The 19,521-nt window shown below is 44.6% G+C and overlaps 2 protein-coding genes across 7 annotated transcripts in view; one reads left to right on the plus strand and one right to left on the minus strand.

Moving 5' to 3' along the window:
• Serinc3 (serine incorporator 3) overlaps window positions 1-17,691 on the minus strand; it is a 26,748-nt gene extending 9,057 nt beyond the window's left edge. The window contains exons 1-5 of one of the 2 annotated variants that reach the window (XM_031372682.1): window positions 17,570-17,691; window positions 7,039-7,200; window positions 4,194-4,387; window positions 1,991-2,070; window positions 340-477 (exon numbers count right to left, since the gene is read on the minus strand). In XM_031372682.1, the coding sequence (XP_031228542.1) occupies window positions 340-477; window positions 1,991-2,070; window positions 4,194-4,387; window positions 7,039-7,074 (448 nt within the window). In that variant the 5' untranslated portion in view covers window positions 7,075-7,200; window positions 17,570-17,691. Of the gene's footprint in view, window positions 1-339; window positions 478-1,990; window positions 2,071-4,193; window positions 4,388-7,038; window positions 7,201-11,405; window positions 11,568-17,569 lie in introns of those variants that run through there. The other variant, XM_031372681.1, reaches the window with a different exon arrangement.
• An 847-nt stretch (window positions 17,692-18,538) lies between these two features.
• The window catches only part of Pkig (cAMP-dependent protein kinase inhibitor gamma), a 70,875-nt gene continuing 69,892 nt past the window's right edge, over window positions 18,539-19,521 (plus strand). For 2 of the 5 annotated variants that reach the window (XM_031372683.1, XM_031372686.1), the window contains exon 1: window positions 18,539-18,661. The gene's annotated coding sequence lies outside the window, so the exon portion shown is untranslated. Of the gene's footprint in view, window positions 18,829-19,521 lie in introns of all 5 variants that reach the window. The other 3 variants (XM_031372685.1, XM_031372684.1, XM_031372687.1) reach the window with 3 other exon arrangements.

Consider the following 19,521-nt stretch of genomic DNA (forward strand, 5'->3'; position numbering starts at 1 on the left):
AAAGAAAAAGAAAGAAAGGCAGGCAGGCAGGCAGGCAGGCAGGCAGCTCTAGGAGCTGGAGAAAAGGTTCACTGGTAAGAACACTTCTGGCTGTTCTTCCAGAGGTCATAAGTTTCAGTCCTAGGGGAATCTGATGCCCTCTTCTGGCATCCATAGGCACTGCATACATAGAATACATACATAGAATATAGACATAATGCATGAGGTAAAACACCCTCATGCATTAAAAAAAAAATAGAAACCTTACATTGAGAGTTTATATATTTAAAACTGGAGATGTTACTAAACATCCTACTTAAGGTAGCAGTATGACGCTCTGAGGTAAGTACAGATACCTACCAGCATACCAGAGCCTGGGGTTTCCTTCTTCCATTCGATTTACCCATAATTCATTCCAAGAGTGAGCCAAGTCTACCAAGAGCACCAGCTGGATGAAAATGAAGAATGTGGCCCCCAACATTCCAGCACTAAACCAGACTGTAAACAAAGAGAAATTATTTCTCACCATATGAATAATGTTTCACAATTCCCAGTACCCACATGGCAGCTCACAGCTATGTAACTCAAAGGTCTGATATACATACATATATACAGGCAAGACACCAATTCACATAAAATAAAAATAATTTAAAAAAAAAAAGAATAATGCAGTAAAGAATAACATTTCAGAGTGACTAACTTTATGAGTAGTCATCAAAAGGGTAAAAGATTCTACCTCCAGCAGTACAGTATGATTGTTATTATTTCAAATTTACAGGTATTTGAGGCATGTCTTGCTGGATTTCGTGCCTTTAAAAGCATTTAAATGTATCTATGTATGTGCGTGTGCGCTCTTGTAGCACCTGACATTTTCCTTACGTAACTAATGCAGGTAACGGGTCAAGCTCAGGCTGGACATCAGGTTTTGTGGCAATTACCGTTCACCCTCTGAGACCTTTTAACACTTTAGTTTGTACCAAAAGGAGCTCAGTGAAATGATCTACAAGAGGTAGGTCATTTTCATGACCATGCATTAGCCAATTAAAAGTCCTTTAAAAATGGATAGACCAAGAATAGGCTAATGCCTCCAAAATGTCTCTTGATGCTCACGGCCAGGGTACATTGTGTTTTGGGCTTTTTTTGTTTGTTTTGTCCTTTAAATTTTTTTTTATTTATTTAAATGAATGCTCTGCTGCATATACATCCAAATGCCAGAAGATCCTCTTACAGATGGTTGTGAGTCACTATGTGGTTGCTGGGATTTGAACTCAGTACCTATGGAAGCGCAGTCAGTGCTCTTACCCGCTGAGCCATCTCTCTAGCCCAGTACATTATTTTTAAAGACAAAACGACAATTACTTCAGTATTTGACTGGGGTTGGAATAAATGTCTTTCTGCAGAGCTTAGCAATATTTTCCAGACAACACATAACAATTAATTTATACTTCCTCTAATTGTTTGAGTTTTGTTTAAGCTTGCAAAAATGAAATTATTTCAGCTAATTAACTGAACCATGGTCAGGATCATGGACAGTCTGAATGTGTTGCCAAGGTAGATGTGGCTATTGGGGGCACAACAAGGGACACAAACACAGTTAGGACAAGATCGTGCTACTTAGTCACTTCAACAGGCTCTCACATTCCAAATAACTTCACAACTTTTCCTTTATTTTTAGTGTGTATGTATGAAGACCATGTGGGAGGTTGTCTGACATCACCTGTTGGCATGGTACAGAAGCAAACTAAGACAAGGAAGAGGCAGCATGGGAATGTTAGGGTCTCATATTGATAAGCTCTCTGATAAGATAAACTATTAAGTAGTAATTACCATGTAGCTCTAGAAAAGCTGAGAAGTGGACTGACCACCTCCTGGTTTTAATCCACCATTGTCTTAATATGTAGTTATACAATTGGACACCACATCCTAAAGGCCAGTCCGACAAATCACTAACAGGAACGCAGCTCTTAGTCACCACAGAGTTTACATATTAACCCTCAGCAGTAAGTCATACCTTTAGTGAAATGGCCCCCAGGGATGTAGAAAGATCCAACCATGATACCAATAATGGCAGCGATTTTGAAGAACCAAAACCTATTAAAATATAAAAATTAACTTTTGAAATGCGAATTTTCATTCTTTTTGTTGTTTTTGTTTTGTTTGTTTGTTTGTTTTGCGACAGGGTTTCTCTGTATATCCCTGGCAGTCCTGGAACTCACTCTGTAGACCAGGCTGGTTCAGAAATCCACCTGCCTCTGCCTCCCAAGTGCTGGGATTAAAGGCGTGTACCACCACAGCCCAGCCATAAATTTTTATTCTTACACTGAGAAAAATACATTTCTAATTATAAAAATAAAGCCTAACCAGCATTTGCAACCTAAATATCTAGGCTTGTTTCTTCATTTGATCCCAGTCTATTTCACTCAATATTTCATATAAAATATATTAAACCAGGCCTTGTGACACATGCCTGTAATCCTAGTTACTCAAGAGGCTGAAGTATGAAGATACCAAATCCATGGGCTACAGAATAAATCAAAACCCTGTTTCAGGAAAAAAAAAAAAAAAAAAAAAAAGGCTGAGGCTGGAGTTCAGCAGTAGAATGGTTGCCCAGAACAGGCAAGGGCCTAGGTTCAATCTCACCCCGCCACACACACACAGTATTCTAAGCAAGTTATACTGGTGCAGCAGAAAGAAAGGGGAGACTTATAACCCTTCAGATGAGCTTCACTAGCGTCACAGCATCATAGCCATAGGTAGCCATAAGAAACAACAATTACAGATAGCAAGATGGAGGTCCTAAAGGGGAAAAGCCATCAGTTCCCTTCAGTTCCCCCAAAAGCTAGATTTACAGCATTATATGAAGGGACCCTGGTGGAAAAGATCCTGGAAGAGGATAGTTTGTTGGGGTTTGGAGGGGTTTCTTCAACAGTCAGTCTATGTGTGACTTAGTATGTGGGCTAGTAGTCACAAGGCAGGATGGTACCAGATAAAAACAATCCGATAACTCAAGGGTGGGCGGCTTGCTAGTCGCTACAATAAGGAGGCAGAGCCGGGGGCCAGAAGCGTTGTATGATTTCTGGGAGAGAACAATTAGCATGCAAGATAAGTCACTCACATTTACCAGTAAATTTAAGAGTTCTTCTAGGTTTAGCACATAAAGGTAATACTTTTTTTCAGAATTACAAGTTCTAACAGTTCTACATGAAGAGTCATTAATCATTATGTTTATGGGAGAAATTATCCCCCAATTCTACATTTACAAAATAGGGCACAAATACCTTGGTCATAATGACAGAACTCATTAGCAAAAAGGCCAGAACCAAATATGACTTTAAATCTATAGCCTTTACTACTGTCTTGAGCTAGCTATGCTGGTGACCCTGCTAGGGAGGTGGAGGTATGAAGATCAGGATTTCAAGGCCAGCCTGAGCTGATAAGGTTCTGTCTCAAAAAATCGAAACTAACTAACTAGTAAATATGGCCTGCAAGGCAGAATATGAAGCATTAAACTTTGAGAACAGAACATACATGAACTTAAATCCTATCTTCAACCTTTCCCAGCTAAGAGATCTTAGGTAAAACATTTAACTTCTCTGAATTTCACTTACAACTTGTATAAAAAAACAAAAAAACACAATATTTGCTGGGTAATGGTGGTGCACACCTTTAATCCCAGTGCTAGGGAAGAGGCAGGTGGATCTCTGAGTTCAAGGCCTCTCTAGTCTGCAATGAGTTCCAACCAAGGCTACACAGAGAAACCCTATCTCGCAAAAACCAAGTAAATAAAAATAACAAACAAATAAACCTAAAAGAAAGACATCAAAAATGATGACAATAGGGCTGGTGAGATCAAATCCCAATAGGTACCTGAGTTGAAATCCCAACAACCACATGGTGGCTCACAACCACCTGTAATGAGACTGACGCCCCCTTCTGGTGAGTCTGAAGACAGCTACAGAGTACTTATGTATAATAATAAATCAATCTGTGGGCTGGAGCGAGCAGGGCCCACCAGAGCAAGCAGGGTTGACCAGAGCAAGCAGAGGTCCTAAAAATTCAATTCTCAACAACCATATGAAGGCTCACAACCATCTGTACAGCTACAGTGTACCCATATACATAAAATAAATAAATCTTAAACCCACTGTCTCCATTCCGACGGCGTACGACTGCTGAGGGAGAGGGAGCACACACTGACAGACAACCTTACTTACCCGTTGTGGATTGCTGCTCTGGGGTCTTTACTTGTTTTAACTTTTAACATGAGCAAAAAGAAGGCGAAGAAAAAGATGGCCACAGCAAAGTTGATCCGATACACAGCTTTAAAACCGACCAGCACGTCACAATCTTTATCTGCCTTTGTATCAACCATCTTGATTTGAAATCCTCCTTCACAGAATCCAGGAATCTGAGGAGGCAAGGAATTTCAATACCATGAGAAGATCAAAATCAAAATAAATAAATAAATAAAAATGCTACCTTACTATGAAGTAGGAAATTGTTAAAAGACCCCCTTAGCAATTTCAAGACTATGAGATTTCTCGCCTTGACTTCCAATTAACTATAATCTTATTACCTAAGAACATACACAGATCACATTTAAAAACTAAAGCTGGGATGGAGAGACGGCTTAGCAATGAAGAACACTTTGTACTTCTGCAGAGGACAAGAGTCATCTCCAACTCCAGTTTCAGGGGAGCCACTGCTTTCTTTTCACCTCCAAAGGCACCAAGCATACACATTGTGCAGACATACATGCAGCCAAAAAACTCTGAAGTAAGATGACCTTAAATTCCCAGCCAACTGGGATTACATGGTGAGTTTAAGACTAGTTTGGGGGCTGGCGAGATGGCTCAGTGAGTAAGAGCACTGACTGCTCTTCCTGAGTTGGGATCCCAGCAACCACATGGAGGCTCACAACCACCCATAATGAGATGTGATGCCCTCTTCTGGTGCGTCTAAAGACAGCTACAGTGAATTATGCCAGAGCTAGCCAGAGAGGTTCTGAGTTCAATTCCCAGCAGCCACACATATGATAGCTCATGGCCATCTGTGCAGCTACAGTGTACTTATACACATAAGATAAATAAAATAAATCTTAAAAAAAAAATTAAAAAAAAAAAAAAAGACTAGTTAGGGCCAGGTAGTGGTGGTACACTCCTTTAATCCCAGCACTTGAGAGGCAGAGGCAGGTGGATTTCTGAGGTCGAGGCCAGCCTGGTCTACAGAGTGAGTTCCAGGGCAGCCAAGGCTACACAGAGAAACCTCGACTCTATGTAAAAAAAGATTAGCTTGGGTCATTTATAATGTTGTGCCCAGATTGTAAAAACCCCAAAGAGACCACCAGGAATCACAACTTGCTGTAATCACATGAAGGTCTTTATTCAAGCCTGAGCTTGGGGCACCAACCTTCCTGATGGAAAAGAAAGGAGAGTGAACCCCCAGGTCTAAGTGAAGGGGCTTTATAAAGGAAAAAAAACCGCAAGCAGGGTTTCCAAGCCTTGGTATTACTCTAGAAGGTAAAGGAATGCCGTCTTTCTCTCCCGAGAAGGTTTGTTCAGACAGCGGGTGGAACCGTGCAGCTGGAAAAGCAACCTGCGCTATCAGAAGCTGCTGTGTTTTTACAACTGGCCACAGCTGTCTGGGAATACTTAATGTCCTTCTCTCATGGCCAAAAAGTAGGGCACTTATCTTTTTCAAGAGCAGCAGGAAAGTGCAGAGGCAGGCTTCCTGCATTTCTTCAGTAAGCCCTTTTCTGAACAGGGTTAGCGCAGTGGCAGGACTCAGGATTAGGTTATGGGTTCAGTCCTCAATTAACCCACCTTCCTGAGGTTATCTCCTTTTTCCCCACAAAATTTTTCAGCTACAATAAACTCCTTCCAAAGTAAAGTACTAATGTAGCTTAAAGCTTACACAAACAAGGAAAAGAGTAATTTCTAAATTCTGTAGTTGTGGGTGGCCCTGAAGTTGTTGTATTTTAATGTTAATTTCGATTTCCCAGGAGGGGTGGTCTAGACCAGGAATGAGTCCCCTAATGAATAACGGGATCAATCACTGGGTGGGCAAGTAGGTGGGACTTCTGGGTTGGAGGGAGGAAGAGAAGAGAGTTAGGTGCCTTTTGGACAAGGATAGTGAGAGGACAAATGTAGCTACTAGTGTCTCCTGGCTCATATGGCAAATCGGCCAGGATTTGCCACCTTGGATCTAGATTTAACATGGCTTATGAGATTAGGGTTCTAGTCGTTGCACCCAGCGATTGAGTTACCATTGTTTCTGAACTAAGTTTGTGCGTTGTCTTCCTTCACATGGCGGTTTGACTGGGTTCAAGAGAGAAAGGTACAGTGGCAAAGCATTGGTTTGCCAGATGTGCACCACAAAGGCCTCGGGATTTGAAGCATGGGGCTGGCATGTGGGAACTTAGCAAGCTGAGTGGAGAGATTTTGGAGCTATGAGTCAGAGAGCAGACACAGTAATGTGGGAGCTAGCTCTTCTTTTTAATATTCCCACAACATTCCGTTTTTCTCTGGATTGTTACATTAGAGCCCAACAATGCTCATTCTGACTTTTATGTCTGCGAGAAAACTAACACCTTAGAGTCTATGTCCTAACTACAACCAAAGAGAATTTAAACAAGCATGTACCTGCAATCTCAGTACTTGAGAGGTAAAGGGCAGCAGGATCAAGAGTTTAAAATGGACCTAAACTACACAATAAGTAATAAATTACTATGACTGGAGAGATGGCTCAGTGGTTAGGAACACTTAGTTCCTCTTGCAGAAGACTGGTGTTTCAATGCCAGCACTCATGGTAGGGTCACAATTATTCATAAATCACAGTTCCAGGGAACACAACACCCTCTTTCTGGCCTCTGCAGGTACCATGACATATCTGATGCTCATTCATATATGTAGACAGAATATTCATACACAGAAAACAAAATTTTTAAAAAACTATTTTAAATGATCTTGATCAAGTATGACAGTAAAAAATTATATAAGTATTGTAAAATATAAAAAGTAAAAAATAACTACATGGTAAGACTCTATAACTTCTACTTACCTTCTTCAGCTGAGTTTGTATGCCTTCTGTCATCATGATGCAAGACACAATAGTGCCAACGAAGAGAATAAAAGCATAGATGAGCCGAGTTACAGTGGAATTCTTACTGATGGGACAGCAACTGCACAGCAGACATGATGCACCACTACAGAGGCATGGAACCTGTAAGAGCAATACCACAGGCCATGAGTGCTCTTTCACTGCTCTCAGGAGGCAAACTGGGGCTTAGAAGTTCTAACAGAATCCCATTTAATGTGGCAATTTCCAGTAATCCCAGCACTTAGAAGACAGAGGCAGAAGGACCATGAGTTCTAGGTTACATGGGCTATACACATCAAGAAAGTCAAGGCATAGTAACACACATTCGCACTCTCAGCATTTAAGAAGCTTATGGAAGATACCACAAGTTTGAAGACAACTGGGACTACATAAGAAGGCTGTCTCACAACACAAAACAATTCAAGACAAAGTAAAAATGTGAGGCTTTAGGACCAATATTATTTCTACCACTTTAGCAAAAATGTATTTAACCCTAGTTTTCTTTCTGTAAAACAGACTCATTAATAAAATATCTCCTCGTTTAGACTTTACTACAATAAATGAGCCAATCATACCGTGCATGAAAAAGGAAGAGCTTCCAAAATATATTCCCAGATAACATTATTTTGTGTGAAAACAATGTAAGAAAAACACAAGCTACTCTACTTTTTGTTACTGTTTGCTCCCCAGATGATGTTTTATCATGAGGCAACTAAGGAGCCAGGTGTGGTGGCTCATGCCTTTAATGTTAGTATTTGCAAGGGAAAAAATAGGTAGATCTCTATGAATTTGATGCCACTGTGGTCTACACCACAGGCATCAAAGTTTCAGGTCAGCTAAGGTTATACAGTGAGACCCTGTACCAACACTGCCCCAGTCCCCAAATACGATAACATCACACGCCTGTTTGGAACTGCCTAACCTGCACAGATACTTAAGATCATCAAGTCATAGTACAAGAATCCGTTAATACGGATTCATTACCAATAACTATTATAAATGGAGGATTAGAGCTAGAGAGATGGCTTGGCAGTTAAGTGCAGTTGTTTCTCTTGAAGAGGACTGGAGTTCAGTTCCCAGTACCCAACATAGTAGCTCACAACCAGCCTTAACTCCAATTCCAGGAATCCAACCTTCGTCTGACCTCTGTGGTCACCAGGCATGCAGGTGGTGTATACAGAAATGTAGGCAAAACACTCTACACATGAAAATAATCCAAAACATTTAAATACAAAAAAAAGGATGACTCTAGTCTTATGACTGGTCGCAACAATCATTTTTACAGATGTATCAGACTATTTGTATTGGAGCAAATAGTTCTCTCAGATGTAAAATGAGCCCAATGCCACCTATCCTCTGAACAAGGTCACTGTGAAGTATGGCATGCATGTTCAGAATATAAAGTAACTAGCACAATTCCTGACCTACAAAGGGCTCAATATATTGCAGTAAGTATGTCCAGGAGGAAGAGTGAATCTAATAAGCTCTCTATTGTCCTCTTCTGTCTTTGGTGCATTATTCCCATCCTGGGCATTATTGGCCTGCCAAGCCCAAATCTACAAGCCAAAGTAAAGACTACCAGCAAACCCAAAGGGCAGAGGCACAGTCTCTAATCAACCGCAGAAGGTAACAACCCTGAGCCACAGTAATGTCAGATCTGTAGCTTCCACCCACGGCACTGCTTATACCAATCTGTGGTACTTTGCTTTAAAGTACCAGCGAACCAACTGCAATGGTTTATATGTACTTGGCCCTAAGAATGGCACTATTAGGAGGTATAGGCTTGTTGGAGTGGGTGTGTCACTGTGGGCGTGGGCTTTTCAAGACCCTCTTCCTGGCTGCCCAGAAGCTCTTTGCCTTTGGGTGAAGATGCAAAACTCTCAGCTCCTGCTGCACCAAGTCTGCCTGGGTACTGCCATGCTCCTGCCTTGATAATGGACTGAACCTCTGAACCTCTAAGCCATTCCCGATTTAAATTTGTCCTTAGAGGAGTTGCCTTGGTCATGGTGTCTGTTCACAGCAGAAAAACCTAACCAATATACCTATTTATTTCTGTGTCATAAATACCTTTTAGAGGAGGCTGTACTTTATACCTCTGCATTGAAATCAGTAACTATTGTGCGATCTACCTATTACTATATGCTCTACCTTTTCTCTAATTCATAAAGAACTCAACTCGTTCTGTTGCTCAGGCCAAAAATCAAGCCTCAAAGTCTCCCTCATCTGACTTAAAGAAGCAACGTCTAGAAAATGTGGCCACAGACCCTCATTAAAGGAATGTTTTAAAGGTTGGGGAGAACTATTTCTCATGCTGATGCAAAACAAACAACACATACCTATCCCACTTATGTTTTCAAAAGACAAAAAATCCGTATCCTAATGCTAAAAAAAACCCTCTTTTGCCTCTTCGTCTTTCTCTCCTAAGTCAGACATACAAGTCTCAAGACCTAATCACCAGCCTGAGACTCATCACCAAGAACTCAGTCTTCCACAGATACACTCTTTTCAGGAAAAGAAGAAAGGCAGGAAAGCGGCATACTTCTGTAACCGCAGCACTCAGGAGGCTGAGGCAGGAGGACCCGCAGTTCCAGGCGGCCTGAGCCAACAGAGTGAGAGCCTGTCCAAGTAATAATCTGAAGCGTTTTACTAAGACATGCCAGTAGTGAGGACTCACACCTGTAGTTCCAGCACTAGATAGGCTGAGGTAGGAGGATTGCTGCAAGTTCAAGTTCAACCTGGGCTACAAAGTAAAACTGTATTTCAAAAAAAGGAAAGGCCAGACTTCTTTGCCAGGAGTGGCACACTACTACAATCCCAACCGGGGAATGTGAATGAAAGGCCAGCATGGCAGACTCAGGGAGAGCTGGTGACCCTTCTCAATAAGGCAAAAACCAAGCAAGTACCAAAGTCCGTTGAGATATTTAATCCAGACGGGACTGGACATGTAGCTGGAAGAACTCTCAGAGATGAGTTTTGCATAAACAAGGTTCTGGGTTGAATCTTAAACACCCAAAATGACCAAAGACATTACTTAAAATATAAAAGCATAAATGGGTATCTACAGGATTTGGCTTTTTATTTTTTTATTTTTTGGCGGGAGATGGGGTGGGTACTGGTATGGTAATTGGAGACTAAACCCACAGCCTCTAAAGACCTACCCATAAACTATAATTTGCTCCTCCCTGCCTTTGTTTGTTTTGTTTTTTGGGTTTTTGAAACAGGGTTTCTCTGTGTAGCCTTGGCTGTTCTGGAACTCACTCTGTAGACCAGGCTGGCCTCGAACTCAGAAATCCGCCTGCCTCTGCCTCCCAAGTGCTGGGATTAAAGGCTCACGCCACCACTGTGGGACTTGCACCTCCCGGTTTTGAGACGGAGTCTCCCTAGTGCTGAGTCTCTCATTCCACTCTGGTATCCTAACCCCCTACTGGGTAAAAACTGAATTAGCAAAACATGCAAGGAGTTTCTAGATATGAACACCTGGATAGGATATTTTCAAATTATGGTTTTAAACCAGGGGGAAAGTGAACAAGGTATCTGTGACACTGCCTCTGTCCTGAGACATGCCATTGACAAGAGCAGAGACGGAGTCCTTGGTTCATTACATCACTTCGAGCAGGAGAAAACAATTAGGCATTGATTGGTTCAAGCTACCAAGTTCCTCTGAGGCAGATTTGTTAAGATTATCCCGTAGGTTAAAGAGATCCTAAAATTAACTTCTAAAAACGTTTTGCTATCGACAAAGTGATCTGACTAATTTCTTCACTTATATATCCTCCCAACAGTTCTGGAAGAGAGGAATGCTAGGGTGTTTAATCCCAAAATATTTCGGCCGCCGGGCTTCTAATTAAATAAACGCCTACAGTAAGTCCCTTTGGCACGCGACCTGCAGCGGTGCTGACTTAAAAATCCCGGTCCCCAAACCCACTCTGTAGAGCTGGCATAGGCGAAACTATGAAGGAAAATGACTCCAGTGACCCTAAGTTTCACGATGCCACCTTCTACCCAGTCACGACCCCCCGCCTTGGAACCTTGGCGTCGCCTGGTCCCCGGAACCCGGGATCCGGAAGGCTCGCGGGGGCGGGGCGTCGAAATTGTAAACAATGGCCGCCCGGCCTCCCACCACCCTTCGCCCACACCGAGAGCCAGCCAAGCCGCCGCACCCCGGCCCCGGACGTCGGCTACCGGGCCTGGACCCCCGCAAGCCCGCGCAGCTCCGGGCCTGCCCGCTCCCCCTGCTAGCTTCAGAGAACGCAGGGTCCGCCTTGGGCGGCCTGACAACCATTCCCCGCGCGCCTAAGGCCCAGAACGACTGAGGCCTCAGGACTCACCCAGCTGGCGAGGGAGAAGACGCCGAGGACGGCCCCCATGGTGACGCTGGGGCCGAGACCCGCGGCTCGGAGCAGATCCCTGCGCGGTGGCTAACTGCCGGCTGCGGCGTCGCCTCCGAAACGCGAAGAATTCTCAAGCCGGAAACAGGGCCCTCCCTTCGCTGGACGCCCAGTCGACGTCATCGAGTGGCCCCGCCCACGGCCCGCCGCGGGAAGAAGGTGGAGCCGTGCGCTTGAGGGGAAGGCGGACCTAAGGCGGCGGGGGTGATGGAGGTCACCCGGAGGGTTCACAGCGTGCAACTCTGGGCTCGCTTGAGGCGCTGGTGATCTGAGGAGACGCAGAAGTGCAGAGAGACATAGCTTGTCCCCTGCGAGCTGCACTTCTCTGAAGAAGCTACATCCGTATTAAATAAAGATCCTGCAGACTGTTAAGTTGTGGCTGGGCAGTACTTTGTGATTATGGAAAAACAGAAGGTTTGCAGCAGACTCAGGCAAACAGGCTATGTTGGGCCATTTAATAATCAGTTAGCATCTGTAATCCCAGCACTAGAGAGGATGAGGCTGGAGGATCAGGAGTTCAAAGCTATCCTAGGCTACACAGAGTTCCAGGCAAACAAAAAGCTGCTCTTCTTGCTCCACACCCTACAAGAAACTTCTCCAGCCTCTCTCTCCCCCTCCCCTCTGCCAGTTCAGTTCCTTGCCAAGTTCAGCCAAGTTTCTCTCCCTGTCCTAGGCTCTTCCAGATGCCTCTGGTTGTATTCTCCTCTCTCATATCTATAATAAAAACTTTCTTCTCAACCATGCCTTGGAGCAGTCATGTCCTCATTTTCTTGGGAACAAGCAAAAGAAACTTATACTAAGTACCACCGTTTCGTTTTCTAAATTCAAGGTCTCAGGCCCTAGGGGAACTGGGGACTTCCCTACAGCTGAGCAGCCTCTGTGGTAAACAATTGTCTGAGTCCAGATATTTCAGGGACAACTTCCCCATCTTGGTGGCAGGGCCAAACAAGGTCATGTTCCCAGGCCTAGGAACAATGCCTATCCCACTCGTCCAAATGTTTTTTGTTTTGTTTTGTTTTGTGTCTGTTAACCCAATAAAGAATATAGAAATTACTGTTATCTAAGCCAACATGCATAAGTTATAAAAATATATAACCATTGCCTGTTATGCCTTAATTGTCTATGTGCAGCTTGCCCACTTCTTTGTTCCCTTAGTCTAAAATTCTGGGCCAGAGTCCAGAAGAAGACCTGGCTGCAAAAGCAGAATTAATGACCTTGAAGCCAGGTGCCCTGGATACTGCCCAGTCTCCAACGGGTACTCCCTTGTATAACCTGTAAGGTCAAAATACAATTAGATACCACTGCGGCTCCCCACTACCCCCTGCTTTGGGTTCCCATCGTTTGAAACTGTACAGTCTCCTTTGGAGAACAAAGTTCAGATCCCAAACTGGCCACCTCCCTGAGTGCTCAGAAAGAAACTAAAGCCTTCAATTTTAAGCTTGTCTCTGGAAGTGAGTTTTCTCGGCATCCACCCAGAAACCAACAATTTCATTCAATAAGTAATATGAAATGCTATATACCAGAGAATATTTTTTTCAGTAGAAGTTATTCAAGGGCTGAGGATTGTAGTTCAGTTGGTGGTAGAGTGCTTGTCTAGTATTTGAACTCCACCACTACATAAACCAGGCCTGGTGATCTACTTACACCTAGTGCTTGGCCGGTAGAGGGAGTGGCCCAGCCAGATAAGTCAGTCAACAGGGTCTCAATGGAGGGAGGGAGAGAGGATTGAAGAAAAGAGACAACACTATAACATGACTCCAGCTAGTGCTGTGGCTGAGCCCGTTTAATTTTTTCCAGTCTGCTTTTATTTATTTAGTTAGTTATTTACATTCCAGATCCCCCCCCTCCACCCTCCAACTGTTCCACATCCCATACCTCCTCCCCACACCCATCTCCAAAAGGATGCCCCCACCTTCCACCTCATGTGACCTCTAAACTCCCTGGGGCCTCCAGTCTCTTGAGGGTTAGGTGCATCATTTCTGAACACAGACCCAGCAGTCGTCTGCTGTATATGTGTTGGGGGCTTCATATCAGTTGGTGTGGGCTGCCTGTTTGGTGGTCCAGTGTTTGAGAGATCTTGGGGGTCCAGATTAATTGACTGGTCCTCCTACAGATCACCCTTCTCCTCAGCTTCTTTCAGCCTTTCCCTAATTCAACCACAGAGGTCAGCAGCTTCGGTCCACTGGTTGGGTGCAAATATCTGCATCTGACTCTTTCAGCTGCTTGTTGGGTCTTCCAGGAGTGCGGTCATGCTAGGTCCCTTTTTGTGAGCACTCCATAACCTCAGTAATAGTTTCAGGCCTTGGGACCTTCCCTTGAGCTGGATCCTACTTTGTGCCTGTCCCTGGACCTCCTTTTTCTCGGGTCTGCTTTTTTTTTTTTTTTCCCCGAGATAGGGTTTCTCTATATAGCCCTGGCTGTCCTGGAACTCACTCTATAGACCAGGCTGGCCTCAAACTCAGAAATCTGCCTGCCTCTGCCTCCCAAGTGCTGGGATTAAAGGCATACGCCACCACTGCCCAGCTCAGGTCTGCTTTTATAACATTCTAAGTACAAACGAAGAATATGGTCAATCCTAAGGCATAAACAAAGTAGTTAAGGAACAAACAGAGCATAGGCAAAGGTCCTATGATCACTGTATTCAGGGTCTTAACATAACCCATCAAGATCCCAAGAACACATCCCTCAGCTGCATTCGTGTAGAGCCTACTTCCTTGTCCAAGCCCAATGCCAAATTCCTGACAAATTCCTAGAAGGCAACACCAAGAGCTCTCCCTAAAGGAGGAAGATAAATTCAAGGTCAGGATGGGCTTGCTGGTTTACACCTTTAATCATAGCACTGGAGAGGCAGAGGCAGAAGAGATTTTGAGGCCAGCCTGGTTTACATAGGGAACTCTAGAATAGCCAGGACTACACAGAAAGACCCGGTCTCAGGGGGAAAAAAAATCATTCAAGGATACTGTACTGGCTGGTTTTGTGTCAACTTGACACAGGCTGGAGTTATCACAGAGAAGGGAGTTTCAGTTGGGGAAGTACCTCCATGAGATCCAGCTGTGGGGCATTTTCTCAATTAGTGACCAAGGGGGTAGGGCCCCTTGTGGGTGGTGCCATCCCTGGGCTGGAGGTCTTGGGTTCTATAAGAGAGCAGGCTGAGCAAGCCAGGGGAAGCAAGCCAGTAAGGAACATCACTCCATGGCCTCTCCATCAGCTCCTGCTTCCTGACCTGCTTGAGTTCCAGTCCTGACTTCCTCTGGTGATAAACAGCAATGTGGAAGTAAGCTAAATAAACCCTTTCCTCCCCAACTTGCTTCTTGGTCATGATGCTTGTGCAGGAATAGAAACCCTGACTAAGACAGGGTTAGTCTTCTTTGATGCCAGCTTGAGCTAATGAGACTTTACCTAAACAAAACAAAAGAAAAAAAAAGAAAGAAAAAAAAAAGACAGGCCAGGAGTCTGGGCTCAGCAGTTAAGAGCACTGGCTGCTCTTACAAAGGACCCAGCACTCACATGGCAGCCCAGGACCTTCTGTAACTCCAGTTGCCAGGGTCTCTGACACCCGTTCTGACCTCTGTAGGCACCAGGCACATACACATGGTGACCAGACATACTTGTAGGCAAAACATCCTTCACATAAAATAATAAAGTCATTAACTACCCTGGTAGAAACATTGGGGAATCTTATGATCAGATTGGCTAATTCATCTTTTTGCTAATTGGTGTAGGAGGGCCCAGCCCATTGTAGTAGTACTATCCCTAGGCAAGTGGGTCTGGACTATATAAGAAAGTTGGCTGAACACAAGTCAGGGAGAGCAAGCTTGTAAGTAACCTTTCTCCATGATCTCTGACTTTTCTTTAGTTGTGGCCTCCAGGTTCCTGCCTTGAGCTTCTTTCCTGGACTTTAACCTATAAGCTGAAATAAACTGTTTCCTCTTCAAATTGTTTGTGGTCTTGGTGTTTATCACAGAAACAGATCAAACTGTGGACAGCAGGTTACAGCAAAGAGGACGAAGGAAAACTTCTTCTTTAGGTCTGATGCTTTCTGATGACAACCTTGGCCTTCTGGCTGGTGGAAGCTAAGAAACCAAAGGCCTGCCTGTTAAGTTAGTCACAGGATGTTAGGTCAGACACACGGGTGATGAAGAAACGAATGACTATTGAAGAAGATAAAAATAGCCCAAGGAAAACCATGAATAGGCTCTGGACCTGCAACATTCCAATCTCTCTGTAGTAACCACTGAAGTTCTAATCAGTTAATCAGCCTTCCCAAAGGCTCAGTGTAAGGTGTCCTTCTTTCTAGGATCCCCCAGAGGACAAAGCATCGCATTTTATGTACACAGGAATCAAATATTAATTTTCCTCATTGTTTGAAAGGTGCATTGTTAGGATCTCATGTAGATGTGGCTGAGTAGCAGGCTGGAAAGCATCTTTGAGAAACAGGAATGACTGGCAAAGCCATTAAGGCAGAAACTCCTGGACCACAGATCAAAGTCTAGACATGATGGCCTGGGTTTAATCCATATTTTTTTTTCTCTGTATTTGACTAGTATGTAACATAACGGAATATACCTAGGATTGTAATAATTGAAAATACTGTTTAGCCCAACAACATGAAGGTAGCAGGTAAGGGGGCTTGGAAATTTAACCAACCAGTTCCATTGTTTCTCTTGTCAATAAAATCTCAAAGTTCCTGTCATCTCTGTGACGACCGATTTAAGGTCACTGAACCCCTTTATCTTCCCAATTCATCTATTTATTAACCCTCTTTCTTAGTTACTTTTCTGTTCGGGTAAAGACACCAAGACCAAGGCAACCTTTAGGACAAAATAGGTAGTGGCTAGAATCCATGGTCATGATGGAGGCAGGCACAGAAGCAAGCAGGCAGTCATGACACTGGAACAGTAGCAGAGAGCTTACATTCTGGTCCACAAGTACATGCAGGGGAGAGGTGGGGATGTAACTAGGAATCCTGTGGGCTTTTCAAATGTAAAGCCCATCCCAGTGACACACCTCCTCCAGAGAGGCTACATCTCCTAATTCTTCCTGGTGACCAAGCATTGAAACAAGGAGCCTATGGGGGCTGTTCTTATTCAGTCCTCCTCTGACCTTCACTACTACCAGTCTCTGTGTGCTGGCAACCATAACTTGGCTTTTGCCCTAAACCAGTGTCAGGTTCTCAACCTGTGAGTGGTGTCCCCTTTGTGGGTTGAACAACCCTTTGGCAGGGTTGACTAAGACCATCTGCATGTCAAATATTTACATTAGGCCCGGCAGTGGTGGTACATGCCTTGAATCCCAGCACTTGGGAGTTCCAGGACAGCCAGGGCCATACAGAGAAACCCTGCCTAGAAAAACAAACAAACAAACAAACAAATCGGATATTTACACTAGGATTCATAGCAGTAGCAAAGCTAAAGTTATGAAGTAGTAAGGAAAATAATGTTATGTTGGGGATCATCACAGCATGAGGAACTGTATTAAGGGCTGGAGGCGCTAGTTTGAGAACCAAGACCATACACAGCACCCTTCCACTGGTCTCTTTTATCCATTCTACTCTCAAGGCTTTGTTTTTCTAGACAGCCTTTAAATTTGTTTACATGTGTGTGTATGTGTAGGCCCATGTATACACAGACAGCAGAGATCAACCTGTAAGGGTCCAAAAATCGCTGAAAGAAGACCCCAGACTCAGAGAGTAAGCAAAGACAAAGTGTACGTAGACCTTCTTATAGGGAACTGGGGGAACTCTCTAGAAGGATTCGGTAATCTAAAATTTCACAGGTGGTCAGTGGTCTGCATTCCCAAGTCATGGATGTTTAGCAGTAGGATGAACGAGGGCTGCCCAGAGGCAGATCACCCATTCTGAGATAAGATACTTCCTCATTTTTGTGGCTCTCCCCAGGCTGTTCTTTGGGAGGGGGGTTTATTCTCTTGTTCTGGATTTTATGGTCTGTTCCTGGAGCTGGTGCCTTACAGCTATTTTTGAAATCAGGCCTGGTCCGTACATGGTAGCTAAGGAACTTAAGGCCATACCGGGCACTCCTTAAATAGCTTAAGGAGCCATTTTGTCTTGAAATGCACGAGAGATCCTAGAGGCCTACAGGACTTACCTATGTGAGATAGGAAGAGGAAACATGGCGTTCATTCTTTCTGTGAGGTAGTCAACCCCATTGCTCTTGCTTCTGTAAACCTGCTTATGGCTCTGGAACTGGAATGAGGCAGACCCTTAATCTCTGTACAGTGGGATGAGAAACAATTGAGGAGAGGAAAGCCAGTTCTCACCCAGCCGTGGATTCCACGGAGTATGAGATAACTGTGATGTCCACCGCTGATGTCCATAAATCCTTCCTTTAGCCACCCTTTGGCAAGGCATTCTTTTGATTAGGCTCTAAGGCTGCCTGCCATCCAAGGTTGTGATTCTGTTAGTGGTAAGAATCAACTGATTTAATCTGAATTCAGATTGAGTCTAATTCTTAGTTGTTCCCCCAACACCCCCAGGGGATACAAGCCCCACATCAGTTAGGAGCATCCTTTGAGCTTAAGGTCCCTTATATCAGCAGGGTTTCCCCAGGAAACGTAATTGCTGAATATGAGTTAATTATTTCCCATGCTGAAATTAATTCTGGCGTTTAAATTCTCCTCCTCCCTTCCCCCCCAAAAACCCCCCACTTTTACTCACTTTTTGCCACATCCCTTCCTTCCAGAGATTACGACAGAGTAATCTGTCACTCCACACCAATTTTCTAGTCTTTATTTCCAGTTAGCCGGCTGGGCTTGTAGCTCAGTGGTAGAGCACTTGCCAAACTTGTGAACAAGGGTCCTAAGTTCCCATACTGTCAAGCATGCACGAGGGCCCTAAATTCCCTATCTACCACCATCAAAAAATTTAAAAAAATAATAAAGCTAGATCCGGTGGCATAAGCATCCGAGGGGCAAGTCTTCACCTAGAGCCTCTCTGTCCTCCGTGCCCATCTTCCACTGGCCACCTCTGGAGAGCTAAGGCCCCAGCCTCAGGACAGCTTTCCGTCCTCCGCCCACGGCTCTCAGCCGCGTCCCTTCCCGGCCGCCGTAGCGCGAGCGACGCGGGAGCTCGACAGTCGCGTCGCCTAGGCAACGGCTCGGCGGCGGGCTGCGGGCGCCAGGCGGCCCCGGGGAGGCGCTCGCGCCGGCGGCCGGTGCTCGGCGAGGCGACCAGGCGGCAGGTAAGCGGCGGTAGAGCGGGTGGACGCGGCCCGGAGAGGAGCGGTCTGCCGGGTGACCGGCGAGGGACGGGCCGCGGGGACGCCGGGCAAGGACGGAGGGCCGGACCTTTGTCCCTTGGGCCTGAGAGCTGGCGCCTGCGACGCCCTCTGACCCCGACCGCGATCGGGTGGGTGCGCTTTCGGCTTTTATTCTTATGTATCTCTGGAGCCTCACTCGAAAGTTTCCCTTTTAAATAGTAATTTTTTAAAAAGCTCCTATTTTATGAGGGCTGGTCGCGGAGTAGCTAGGAACTGAAGAGAACGTCTGCCTGTGTCGCTCTTCGTCGCGGGGTGGGGGGTGGCTCGGCGAGATCGGACTTATTTCTGAGTCAGTTTTCTCACCTGCACAATGGGGATAACAACAACAACAACAACAACAACAACTGTCTTTTAAGATGATCACAACGTGTATTTACATTTAAAATCCTCACTACATGGGCGCTTTTCTTGTTACTAGTTCGAGGAGCATCATTGAGTATTTATTGAGAACCAGGGCCCTGGGCAGATCGCCAGCAGTTTAAAAAAAAAAAAAAAAAAAAAAAAGTGAATGAGACTTCTTGTCCTTAGGGAACTCCACTCCTGTCTGTAGAAAATCGACCTATGGACTAGAATTTGGTGTCATTTGAGCTATGGTTTTGCACGTACAGAAAACTGAATGCAGTGGAGGCAGTTGTATGCCTTCAGAGGTGGTCAGAGAGAGAGAGGATTACACAAGAAGGTTACTTCCAAAGGGAGTTTGAAGCCTGCCTTTGGTCTTGGCCAGAAGAGTGGAGTGCCCAGTGTTAGGAAGTCAGTGTCCTTTTTTTTTTTTTTTTTTTTTT

Source organism: Mastomys coucha, unplaced genomic scaffold (genome assembly GCF_008632895.1).
Source record: "Mastomys coucha isolate ucsf_1 unplaced genomic scaffold, UCSF_Mcou_1 pScaffold15, whole genome shotgun sequence".
Classification (NCBI taxonomy): domain Eukaryota; kingdom Metazoa; phylum Chordata; class Mammalia; order Rodentia; family Muridae; genus Mastomys; species Mastomys coucha.